The sequence below is a fragment of the Annulohypoxylon truncatum genome (genome assembly GCF_022578515.1).
Source record: "Annulohypoxylon truncatum strain CBS 140777 unplaced genomic scaffold F4807scaffold_48, whole genome shotgun sequence".
Lineage (NCBI taxonomy): Eukaryota > Fungi > Ascomycota > Sordariomycetes > Xylariales > Hypoxylaceae > Annulohypoxylon > Annulohypoxylon truncatum.
This window is the reverse complement of record NW_025953834.1, coordinates 112,245-124,670: the sequence shown is the minus strand read 5'-3', so window position 1 is coordinate 124,670 and position 12,426 is coordinate 112,245. Positions and strand designations below refer to the sequence as shown.

The following is a 12,426-nucleotide window of genomic DNA, read 5'->3' as shown; positions in this document are numbered from 1 at the left end:
AAGGTCCGTCTGATTTCACGGACCGGAGAATAGCGTCAAAGTAAATGGAGTATATGTGTGCGTATTACGACTAGTATTGCCTCGCGCTATGAAGAATCGATCCCCTTGACTACCTCCTTAGGTAGGTAGGTAGGTAGCTTACATGGATTTGACCTGCTAGAAAAAGCTAATTAAGTAATGAGGGTGCAGTTGAAATTACAGTGCATTACAGTAATATTAATACTAATTCGCACATGCTCCATTTATTTTGACGCTATTCCGGCAGGTTAGCAGGCGCCGTCGTGCCATACGCTCGTTATTGCGGAGTATGGGGCTCATTCGAACGCGTAATTTAAATTAACGTCGCGTTCTAGTGTTCACAACCCTTTGCTAACCTTTTCCATATTAGGAGAACAGATCAACAGATCACTTTTAGAGTCTAGCAATTCAGTGCTACTCTACGTAACTTGTTACGTGGCTTTGCAAGGTACCTAGGTAGGTATATACCGATTTCTACTATACTAGTTTGTTGATTTGATCGGTAGTTGCCCGATTCTCCACCCACGTCGCGTTCTAAATCGGTCCTTTGGAAATTGCTAGGCTATGCGGCATCGAACAAGTGTTTGTATAAATAATCTCTCTTGGCGACAGTAGGTATGTAGGATTACTCATTTTGATGGTTGGAAGACAACCAAGTCATTTTTCCATCAAGATACACACTCGTTACTATTCGAAATCATGCGGACATCTTCAATGCAGCCGTTGCTCGCGGCTGTGTCGTTGATGGGGGTCGACAGCGTGGCCGCGGCCCTGTATAAATCAGTTCTCAACACAAACTACGGACCGGTGCAAGGGTATCCCGCGTTCAACAGCTCTCCGGCGGGAAATACTGTCACTAACTGGGCTGATGTCGCCGTATTCAAGAACATCCCGTATGGAGCAGATACGTCCGGCAAGAATCGATGGAAAGCACCACAGCCGGTGACACCATGGAACACTACGCGCGATGCGAAGGAGTTTGGTCTTACCTGCCCCGGTGAATCGGGCTCAGGGTATGCCTATGGCGAGGACTGTCTGAGTGTCAACATCTGGACTGCGGCAAAGTCGACCTCCGATGGCCTTCCCGTTATTCTATGGCACCACCCGGCCGGTGGGTCTGGCCCCGATCCTCTATTTGACGGCGCCGGCATGGCATCTAAGGGTGTCGTGTTCGTTAACTGCAACCGTCGTGACGGCCCATTGGGCTGGCTAGGCCACCCTCAATTGAACGAGGAGATGATGGCAACGTTCGGCACCAACTCCTCAGGCAATTGGGGTTTGCTTGACGAATTCGCAGCCCTCAACTGGACATATCACAACATCGCCTCTTTCGGCGGCGACCCAAAACGTATCACCGTCGTCGGCCAATCTGCCGGATCTGCTGCTGTTTACCACACTGTCAACAGCGACTTGACCAAGGGTCAGATATTCGCTGCAATTGCCGAGTCTGGCGTGCGTGATCCTCGGGATCCTTTAGCCACCTCGCTGGCGGAAGGTTACAACAATTTGAGCTACACCCTGTCTACGGGTATCGCCTACCTAGCCGCTAACAATCTCACCACCATCGACGAACTTCGTCAAGTTCCGCTTGCCGATCTCTTAGACGGAAATTCTTCTTCTGTCGGCCCCACCTCTATTTCGTACAACTTCCGACCGACCCTTGATTACTGGGCTATGCCGCGCAAGTACATCGACCAGCTGCACACGGGGCCCGGCAATGATGTTCCATTCATGACTGGCAACACTAAGGATGAATCTGGCGCAGCTTATGGCCTCAACATCACCGTTGCGGACTATCTTGAGAAGATGCAAGACCAATACGGAAATCTAACATCTCAGGCACTCAAGCTGTACCCCTATTCCAACGACACTCAGGCTTCCATGTCGTACAATGCTATGTGGCGCGATACCTCTCTCGTGTCGTCCTGGGGTTTCGCCAAAGGCTGGCGATCATCCGCCAAGTCTGAGATATACACCTATTACTGGGATCATGCCCCGCCAGGACAGGACATGGGCGCACACCACGAGTCCGAGATCAACTACGCGCTCAACAACTTATACGGCACAGACCTTCCGTGGCAGGCGGAGGACTATGATATCGCCGAACGCCTGAGCTCGTACTGGGCCAACTTTGCTAAGACAGGGGACCCGAACAAGGGGTCGAGTTACACAGGGAATGGAACCCTGACTCCTTATTACCCGTCGCCGGCGAATGAGACTATCACCATGCATGTCGGTAACGGGTGGGGGATGGTGCCGATTGCGAATGGCGAGCAGGTGAAATTCCTGGAAAGTTATTTTGCCTTACAGACGCCTCTGTAAGGAGCATGTAGTGGATAGTCGTCGAGCCAACCCGATATAGATTATAGAGCACTTCCGGCCCGATGCTAGGTGTAGATTGGTGTTTTTTCTTTCCATGTAGATTACTTTTTGGCCCACCCGCCAACGGCTCCGCAGCTGCCCCAAAGCTGCCCACTCGCATAATTACCTAGGTAGTTAAATTTGAAACTATTTTATTTGTTATATATGCGCTTTGTACCTTGAGGCTGTGCTATTTTTGATTGAGCTCTTGGCGATGTTGCTAGTCAATATCGTCAAACCGTGAAAGTCCTGGTTTCGCAGTGTATGAAAGTCATGGAATGAGCACCTAGGTAGGTAGCTAGGTAGGTAAGTTCGATTTTGCTATCTCGTAAATGGCAGGAGAGGATAAGATGATGTATTATTCCAAGTTTCTAGAATTCAAGCAAGTCGAGAAATGTTCTTGTGTACCCCTCACGGTGCGAGTAGCACCTTCCACCTTTGTACCTTGTCGCCAGTTTGATCTTCCTTGCATAAGTGCCCTACAACCCTTGTCGCGCTAGACTCGGCATTCGAGATACCCAGATGCGGAAGGTGGGGCTTCCAAAATCATTATGGATTCGCTGGCGCCCATATCATCTCGTGTTCTCGATTTCCTCGCCTATTCATCCTTTCAACAAATCAACGCGTCTCGAGTTTTTTAATACTGTTTTCAACATTTTCTACTATGGACAAATAGATCATACTATCAGCTTTCCTTCAGTACCACCATGTCATCATTGTGCTTCTTAGAATTCAACGTAATAAGCGTTTCCTTTATACCTTATCCGACGGGCGCGCCAATTTCAACCTCACTTGCAAGGCTTTTCTTATCCATAAATTGAATGCTCGTTGCTTTTCCCAGTCCTCGCACTCGGGGATCCATTCCAGGTCGAAATGAAAAAGAAGGCGAGCTAACAGCAGTCGCATCTCGAAATAAGCGAGACTTATGAATCAAGTCAGCTTAAGGATGGTTCATAGCAAGTTTAAGAACAGCCTAGACAGGTTACTACTCACTTTCGACCAAGGCAATTACGCATCCCAACAGAAAACGGCTGCACGACTGATTTATTGTTTGGCTCGAGATCATGGTCATCCAGCCAACGTTCAGGTATAAAGTCGTCAGGTCGGGCGAAGTGTTGGGGCGAGTGACACATTGCGTAGTTGAAGACCGAGATTGTCGTCTACCAGAACTTAATTAGCCCGTCGTAGGACCCCGTCAGCGTAAATTCACTTACATTTGCAGGGACAAAGCCACAGTCAAGTTCCTCAGGGACCTTCGTCCGACGCGGTAGATTACCCGCCACCGGAGGGTAAATGCGCATCCCTTCATCGAGGCATGCAAGTAGATATGGCAGCTGATTGACTGATCCCATGTTTATCTCCTCATCGCAGGAAAAGGCTGACCGAATTTCTCGCACAAGCTTTTGCAACTTGTCCGGATTCTTGGCGAGATAGTAAGTTGTACCGGAGAGAACCGTCGCTGTCGTATCACTTCCAGCAATAGCCAACGTCGACGAGTTAGCAATGAACTCGTGTATTGTTATACCACTGTCTGGATCAGTCATTCGTGTCACAAGATCCGTTCTCTTAGTATGCATTTCCCATCGACGCAACGCCCTTTGCCGAGTCATCTGCCAATGATTCTTACGGATTTCGCTGAAACGCTTCGGTATCAACAGCGACAATAGGCTCGCTAATGGTTTGTAATACTGGGCTGCTCGGAAAAACGAACTAACTTTGTTGATGTTGAAGATGAACGATACCCACGGGTGGTAAGTGGAGGTTGCGAGGCAGCCAAATGAATCTCCAAACGCGAGATCCCCGATTACATCAAAGGTGAAGAACTATTCGAAGATGGTGTCAAAGAAGGCACAGTGTGGGAAAACATGATGCTTACATTATACCACTTAACCATGTCAACGGGCTCATCCCCTTGCTGGCACAGCTCACGCAGACGTTGAATGAAGATGGAAATGTATTGCTGAATGGTGGCTTCCTGCTCTCTCATCGCTTTTTCGGAGAACCCGTGTGACAGGAGCCGTCTCAATCGACCATGACGCTCACCAGGAGCGTAAAAAACACTGTCTACCCCGGCTGAAGTGTAGAACATCGGGTCTTTTGGGACCTCGCCTTTGCCAACTCGATGACCGTATATGTCTTTCCATGCCCCGGGGTTGATGCAAGAAAGCTCATCAGGGGCGATCCTCACAGTTTCCCCGTAACACAGGTGCAACGTGTGGACGTCGAAAGGCAGCCGCCCACGAAGCAGGGAATTGATATACCATATGCGTGAACATCGTGCTAGCAGCGGCCCAGGGTAGGCAGACAACGGATGGAAGTATATATTATACACTAGGATGCCTAGCAAGTAGATTGCTGACTTCGTAAGGTCAGCAAGTCACTCAATTCGACCTTGACACGGGTACGCAAGACAGCACTCACCACCGCTACTAAGATCAAGAGGGTAGAGAGGAAGACGTCGGCCACAAAAGTAGAAGCCAGTGATGCCATGATAGCTTCGTAGCTCAGGTTTTCGATGATATTCTATCAATATGTATCAACAAGATCTAGACACCATACGAAGAGTGTATATGTAAGGCAAGTATTAGAAGTTTAAGGTATTTATATCTTAACGGTGAGGAGATGTGGAGAGTTGACCTGCCAGAGGGCTAGCCGTTCAGGGTATAGGCGCAAGTAACTTTTAAGCCAAGAGACGAGGTTTAATCTAGCATCTGTCCTATGGCCGGCCATCAGCTTACATACTGCAGATCATCGAATGTAACATCACTCTTTGTGTTTATTTGGAGACCCTTGGTGCCCTATCCAAAGCGTACCTATTATCCAGCAATCACAATTAGGTACGAGGCTAAGTGCGGGATATCCTCTAGTTCGTTCGCCTTATTGCCGTGCTACCCACCTTCTAGTGAGTGGATCTTGTAATTCAGAGCATATGCTCCATGTACCTACCTACATATGTGATGACAAGGCACATATGCAGGTTCAGAAGCCGCGTATCATGCAAAATATGTATCCGTGCGTATCGCTGGAGAATTCCGAATCTAGACCCTACGGGAGATCAGTATTAGGGGGATAAGAATGTTGTATTGCTTTAAAACAGCTGGAAGCTGAATCTAAGAGCGGGGATCTAATATACCCCTGCAGTGTGTATCGCACTTTCCCAGCAGGTACACTCCATCTACGGGATTCATTCAGCGCTAGTCTCCCATATTCTCTGAGAGTATCCAGGTGGTATGTATTCTGTCGTACCGTAGTATTTTACTCCTTCATTTTGAAATGTTAGACCAGGCTGTTAAACCGAAGTTAGGTATCGTAATGGATTAGGTACTCACGTGATAACAACCACTGACTTGTACATTTGTATCTCGGATAATAATTGTAATGATATCACAGTTAAAGAAAGCCGAAGTATGTTATGTCGAGTAACATAAAACAAATGTTGTTGCAACGGGCTACGATTGAAAATTTAAGGCGTTATGTGGTGAATCTAAAGGATGTCACGGGATCACCTTCACCCGGGCCCTGACTCATCATTTCGATTTCGCATGAAAATTGGAATAATCTCACAACCGTGCTGATGAGTAATTCCCTATATGAAATTATCGATATCTGTCATATCATCGAAACCAAACCCAAGATTACCAAAATCGATATTGAAGTAACTGGGGTACTCAGCAGTGCCAAAAGCGTCCGTAGCGGTTGTGCTATTAGTCGATGTATCCTTGAGATGGTCTAACTCCTGCAGATTTGAATTCCAATCAATACTTTGTTCATCAATGTACTGAGTTCCAGCTAGTGTAATTGAACTCCATTTAGACTCAAGCTCGAAAAGACTTTCTAGGTGGTTTTGATCACCAACTCGAGCTTGAAGGGGTGGAGAAGCCGGGGGCGTTTGCGTTCCTAGGACGCCATGAACAGGTCCGCTACCCGCCTCACTACAACTCCCATTATTGTTCAAGCATACGATCTTCTTCTGCTGAAACCATCTTGTGAGCTTCTCGATTGCGACAATAAATGGTCGTGATTGGGGGAAGTATCCATGCTGAGAAAGTTTCGTGAGTCTTTGGATCATCGCCTCAAGGAGTCCTGACGGAGAAGGCAGCCCGTTATCAACGCTGTCGCTCATCTGAGGCAGCCCCTCGGAGAAGTGGCCTAGCTTGATAAGGCAAATCGCAGCACACAAATTCCAGACGAGGAAGATATTGGGAAGAGAGCAGGTAGTTGCATCATCTAGCGATAGATAAATATTTATAACGTCAGCGCCGACCTTGAGACAGTGGCACAGTGCCTTTGTATGGGTCGCTGTAAAGAACGGTGGCGGCAGTGGCTGGCTTGAGCAATTCGTCTCTTTGCTCTTGACCCAAGCATGCATTTGGTGAACGTAGGCTCGGATAGCCACCTGATGAATGTAGAGATCCGTTATCGATGCTGCGTGGTTTTTCAACCCTTGGAACAGACCGATATCAGTAGAGTACCGAATAACCTATCATGAATACAGCACTTACGTGGGTCGATGTCCCCTGATGGGGATAACTTCCAGTCTGCTAACCTCTGTTGAAATATCCCAAGCAAATGTTGCGTTCCAAAGTCATCGAATGGTTCATTCGTACTGCTATGTGAGGCATGTAACGTCTTCGAGGCGTCGTCGAATATCTCTTGAAGAGCCACCAAGCTACATAGCCATTGATCACCATCCCGCCTATCATCATCTCGTGTGAGAGCTTCTATATAAGCTCTATGTGAAGAGGTGAAAACGAGGGGTTGATGTCGACGCAAAAGTGTTGCAGTACTATAGAATTGCGATACCAGTCAATATATACCTGCAATTATGTCTGGGATGAAATAAGTACTGACCACGATGAACCAAAGTAGATGGCCAATAAAGTCCTAGAAATCTCTTTATCCTTGCCCCCGTTTGGTTTGGAGACTGTATTCAAGCCAAGATCGTGAGACATGGTTACCGCGCTGTACATATGCTGTGGGAGTGCAAAAGTTTTGATGTTTGGTGGCTGTATGTAATATTGTGAAAAGAGGGTGAGAGACTGTAACAAGTCGAGAGATTTTGTGCCTTTAATAAACACTTCTTGAGCCAAGATGTTATTCAGCCGTGTCAGGAGATGAGGCACAAGGGAAGGCCTTATCAAAGTGCTAGCTATCGTCATAATAGTTAAGAATAACGTGGGCTTCTTCACTCTGATGGTGTGTGCGTCATCCTCAGCCGAAAATTGGACCACAGGCATTAACGGACGCATGTAGATATGCCAGTGGTCGTATAACTGAGAAGCAGTATCCATATCTATCAAGCCTGTATCGATGATATCGTCGCTTAGAGTAGCGCTGATTCCATCATTGTTGGAGGCGGTTCTCTGAATCTGATCTTGTCGCCCAGCAGACGACCATGCATCATTGGCATCGGTATCTGGTGTCTTAGACCATAGTGCTTCTGTCCTTACCTGTTTAAGGGATTGCTGGTTTAGCCTTCTTTCAGCATCCAATGCAATGGTAAGGGCGTCGATTCTCTTCTCTAGCTCGGAAAATTTCTGGGAGGTCTTCACGCGGGCTTTCGGGGGCCCAGGATCCTGACAAGGCCGGGAGAATCTCAAACAACCTTCGCAATCTTTAGAACCCGGGACGGAGACGCATTTGATCTTCATGTTCCGGCATGCGATGCATGCTCTTATCCTCCTATAATTCTTTTCGGATTCATTTGTATGAATTCCGTTTTCGGTCAAGTCGGAGACCTCAGTTGTGGACCTGTTCACCATGGCTCTTTGGCAATTCAGTCTAAGGAGATTTTCCAATGAGTTATATATCTGGGCAACGTTCCACGTTAGCTTTAATGAGACTTCCCTACAAAGACAATAGGCTGATATTGACGTTGTAAAGAAGAGAAATCCAACTGCCAGCTTCATTTCAGGTAGATAATACTTAGCCCACCATGAATTAGCGCCGTCATGGGAGGGGCTGTAGGTAATGCATAGTTGCATATCATCTAAACATACCCCCCTTTAAATACCTAGAAAGAAACATGGACGTCGAGTTATACAAGCATTATTGCATAAACATAATTATAATGTAGGTAAGCAATCAAAGGGTTAGCTAAGCCACTAACAATTATATGCCTACACCCATTTGGAACATCTACTTACCTAGGTACTAAGGTAGGTAAGCTTAGGCTTAAACACATCATTTCCTCTCTCACCAAGCCACCGCAGCGGTTGGTCTGTGGGAAAGGGCAAATCTCACAGAACACCTAAGTCCAACGGTAAAGGCTCCGTATAAGCCAAGACTCAATCAGAGCCGATGCGGTACCGAATAGTGTCTGGATTACAGGCAACTCAGACATGAGAAATAGCAATAATTAAATTGATGATCATGCTTAAAACGAATCAAAGATTCCGTCGTTACTTAGTGGACGGGCCGGCCTTTACGATGGAGATTTGGCGATTTCCTACAGCCAAGAGGAAAGACATGCGTGCATCGTGCGCGTCTTCATGAAACCTTTAAAGAGGTACCTGGGCTTGCCCGTTTATAAGGGCGGTGACAAGATGATCGGTCGCGTTTATCGTTGCGGCAGCGATCCACTCTTGTACCAGGAACCCGAAGCACTCGCCTTAGCTCAGAAGCTCTATGTCGAGCACACAAAGCCGGTCCATTCATCAATTTCTCACACGCCGCCGACTTGGGAAATCATGGCGCGCCATACTCAGGCGCTCAACACTCAGCTACATCCCTCGGAGCCTTGAGCGGCCTTCTTCGAGCCCGACGGGAAGCAAAATCACCTGGATAGAGTCCCGGACGGGGCTAATACGCACACTCCCTATACGGCGGTAACTGCGTACCATAGCTGTAGCTTAGCAGCTATGCTCCTTGGGTAAGGAGAAGGGAGGAGTGGTGGATCTGAGGTTGGTCGTGTACGAGACGGAGAATCTGCAAATTGTCGATGCCAGTATCTTCCCACTGGTTCCGCGCGGCGATATGATATCTAGGCAGGTAGTGTGTATCAATTTATTTAAAGACGGGCTCTACAGACGTTAGCAAATATCAAACCCAATAGAATGTTGCGGGATGCTTTATGCTACCAATGGCCTTGAGTGTTAGCTTATGCGTACCTAAAGAGGTGAAAAAATCTCCCAATCTACATACCCATGATAATATATAAGGAGATGAACGTCGTTGACAGAAGATTTCATTCTAGCTACCTTACTAATGTTTGGTATCATTTTAAAAGTAGGTACTAAAATTGATTAGTAGGGGTTTAGTAAAAGATTCGGAAGTCGGCTCAGGCCCATAGTAGGTTGACCTTGACGATGGCATGGTCATATCAATTTTGGAAAGCCTCAATAGATACCATTCCAAATAGAATCGGTCCTTTCCTCAATAGGTGTATATTAGGGGGACACGTTATGGTGTTCAGCTACACTAGTATGACAACCCAACTTACTCATATACCTACCTAGGTACTTAACGTCCTTCCCGAGCCAATACCGTCTGTCCGTAGGTGCACGAAACCGTCATCTCTCACTTTAATCTTGTCATATGGTCTAGTGCACTCGCTTGGCGCCCGGAACATAGGGCTATCGTCCCGTACTCTCACCATGCGCCCCGGATTTTCTGTGCAGATATAAATGAAGCTTCCCCATACCCATTTTCCAATCGGTTCCCGTCTTTTCTAGGATTCCTGCTTCGGAAGCTTCGCGTTTAGACTCCAATAGGCCTGTAGCCAATCGTCTGTAACCCGGATGTGAATTCTGCCTTTACAGGCTATATTACCCCAGAATCCACCGGGCGCCCTGAGACACATAGGCAGCTCATCTAATATCTGAAAAGAGGCATAGACCTTGGTCTAATATTTCTCGGAGAACTCTTGATTGCGGCCTGTTAATCAAACTGAGAGTTTAGGGCTCATGCTATGTACCCTTATTATATTGTGTTCGGCAAGTCGTGATATGCAGTGACATGTAATGGTGTACGGGTAATCGTCTACCATGTATATATATGTGCGATGGAACCTTGGACGTCGAGGGTGAACCCAAGACACCAACCAAACCAGGTCATTAACACATCACACCGTACACGGCTTGCGGCTATTACAGACAAGATGAAGTTCTCTTTGATCGCAACGGCGGCATTCGCCTTGTCAGCTGAGGCCCACTGCATCTTCCAGGTAACCTTTCCTAGGATATAACTTATCCAGGTACCTAAGCAGAACCACGGCTAATGGATCATAACGTACCTATGTAGGAAGTGTCAGTCAACGGCCAGAAGCAAGGCTCGCTCGTCGGTCTCCGTGCGCCCAGTGACAACAACCCCGTCTACGATGTGACCTCGCAAGGTACCTACATATCAAGACCGATCGAAAGTCCCGAAAGGAAAAAAAAAAACTACTAACCTCTAAACCCCAGACATCATCTGCCAAAAGCAAGGCACGACCTCCGACAAGGTCATCAGCGTCTCGCCGGGCGACGACCTCGGCGCGTACTTCGGGCACGTCATCGGCGGGGCGCAGATCCCGAACGACCCGGACAACCCGATAGCGCCGTCGCACAAGGGCCCGATCACGGCGTGGCTCGCCAAGGTGGACGACGCGGCGACGGCGAGCAAGACGGGGCTGAAGTGGTTCAAGATCTGGGAGGACACGTTCGACACGGCGAGCAAGAAGTGGGGCGTCGACAACATGATCGCGAACCAGGGCTGGGTCAAGTTCGCGCTGCCGCAGTGCGTCGCCCCCGGCGACTACCTCATGCGCGTCGAGATCCTCGCCCTGCACTCCGCCCGCATGGCCAACGGCGCCCAGTTCTACATGTCCTGCGCCCAGATCAGGGTCGGCGGCAGCGGCACCTTCGAGCCCAGCTCGACCGTCAGCTTCCCCGGCGCCTACGAGAAGAACGACGCTAGCATCGTGGTCAACATCTACGGTTTGACTGGCCAGCCCGACAACGGCGGCAAGGCTTACAACGCTCCTGGTAATGTCCCTGTTATCCAATGCTAGATGATTGAGTTGGGAAAGGGATGGAAGTCGCCTCTGATCACGATTCGCCAGTGTTTGTTGATCATGAGGGGGTGGCTGGCTGTTAGTTGGCTAGGTATTTGGTGGCTGTTGGAAATCATGTTGGTTCCCGCGGCGCCTATCCTCGCAGGTTCATAGCTAATTCCAACGCGCCTTTTGATCGTCCAAATGTGTTTCTTGATACGAACTAGTGGAAAACAGGGAGTGAATTGGATCGATAACTTGAAAAAAGGTGAATTTAACTCATTCAACGATTCGCTTGTAGTTCAAACCAGATACCACTCTCGACAGAGCTGTGTCTACCTCTCAACTTTAGGTAGAGATAGTGGACGAAAGGGGAAAGCCTTCTAAACTGGTTCGTTAGCTTACTAGCTGAAGCCCTATTAAGTGGCCGAAAGGGCTGCCAGATCGGGCTGTTTGCAACGTCAAAGAGTAATCCTATTGGTCCTAAAAGTGAATATATCGATCTCCATGGGTGGTTACACGACATATTAGATGTCATCACAGCATGGTCGCATATTTGACCACATGCAATTCTTGTACATATCCGCTCTCTTCTTCGATACTTGATCTGGGGTACATGGGATATTAAAGTTCCTATTATTGTACAAGTTAACGTATGCAAATCATAACGCGACTCGATGAATGACTTATTCGGCTCAATTTACGTAGTGTAGTAGGACTCACAAGGGTTCGCGTGATGGCTATTGTGCTCCCTGAGAGCTATTGTTAGCAAGGTGGCAGGCTAAAAATGTATCACTCGTGCGTGGTGGCGTTACCTCGAGCTAGGACACCCCGGAATGGTCGCGCATGGGTACCTTTTGCCCTATGCTTGGGCCTTAACTCCGCCCTTGCCGTTACCCGCGTTCAGGGGTGGGAATAACGGTTGCGTTTCATCGACTGCTCTTTTCAGACTTCGAACGTTTCCACATCTGCGGGATACGATCCTTGAGGAGGATTCACATAACCCTAGACGATATTGGTAGGAAGGGCTGAGAGATGGCAAATAACCACTTGATTCTCCTCACAATCTGTTTGAA

General features: G+C 48.0%; 4 protein-coding genes across 4 annotated transcripts; 2 read left to right on the top strand and 2 right to left on the bottom strand.

Moving 5' to 3' along the window:
• The first annotated feature begins 300 nt into the window (after positions 1 to 300).
• On the top strand, positions 301 to 2,997 carry F4807DRAFT_444722 (prolyl oligopeptidase-like protein). The gene has a single exon (XM_047999680.1). The coding sequence runs from the start codon at positions 718 to 720 to the stop codon at positions 2,338 to 2,340; it is 1,623 nt and encodes a 540-aa protein (XP_047849523.1). The 5' UTR covers positions 301 to 717; the 3' UTR covers positions 2,341 to 2,997.
• A 123-nt stretch (positions 2,998 to 3,120) lies between these two features.
• F4807DRAFT_297536 (cytochrome P450) lies at positions 3,121 to 5,413 on the bottom strand. The gene is made up of 5 exons (XM_047994901.1): positions 4,801 to 5,413; positions 4,256 to 4,738; positions 3,594 to 4,202; positions 3,373 to 3,539; positions 3,121 to 3,301 (listed from the first exon to the last, which is right to left on the bottom strand). The coding sequence occupies exons 1-5, from the start codon at positions 4,867 to 4,869 to the stop codon at positions 3,133 to 3,135; spliced, it is 1,497 nt and encodes a 498-aa protein (XP_047849522.1). The 5' UTR covers positions 4,870 to 5,413; the 3' UTR covers positions 3,121 to 3,132.
• Positions 5,414 to 5,965: 552 nt separating this feature from the next.
• On the bottom strand, positions 5,966 to 8,141 carry F4807DRAFT_465106 (uncharacterized protein; the record flags this gene model as incomplete). The annotated part of the gene is made up of 3 exons (XM_048002237.1): positions 5,966 to 6,822; positions 6,882 to 7,165; positions 7,231 to 8,141. 3 exons carry the CDS (start codon positions 8,139 to 8,141, stop codon positions 5,966 to 5,968), a joined length of 2,052 nt encoding a protein of 683 aa, XP_047849521.1.
• A 2,336-nt stretch (positions 8,142 to 10,477) lies between these two features.
• Positions 10,478 to 11,579, top strand: F4807DRAFT_471356 (glycoside hydrolase family 61 protein; the record flags this gene model as incomplete). The annotated part of the gene is made up of 3 exons (XM_048002916.1): positions 10,478 to 10,543; positions 10,621 to 10,711; positions 10,782 to 11,579. The coding sequence occupies 3 exons, from the start codon at positions 10,478 to 10,480 to the stop codon at positions 11,366 to 11,368; spliced, it is 744 nt and encodes a 247-aa protein (XP_047849520.1). The 3' UTR covers positions 11,369 to 11,579.
• Between the last annotated feature and the right edge of the window lie 847 nt (positions 11,580 to 12,426).

Excerpts from the sequence above, each read along its gene's own strand:
- F4807DRAFT_444722 (XM_047999680.1), top strand. The coding sequence starts at position 718 with ATGCGGACATCTTCAATGCAGCCGTTGCTCGCGGCTGTGTCGTTGATG.
- F4807DRAFT_297536 (XM_047994901.1), bottom strand. The coding sequence starts at position 4,869 with ATGGCATCACTGGCTTCTACTTTTGTGGCCGACGTCTTCCTCTCTACC. Across the intron at positions 4,739-4,800 it reads TCTTGATCTTAGTAGCGGTG|TCAGCAATCTACTTGCTAGG; the intron begins GTGAGTGCTGTC and ends GACCTTACGAAG. Across the intron at positions 3,302-3,372 it reads CGTAATTGCCTTGGTCGAAA|TCTCGCTTATTTCGAGATGC; the intron begins GTGAGTAGTAAC and ends TTGATTCATAAG.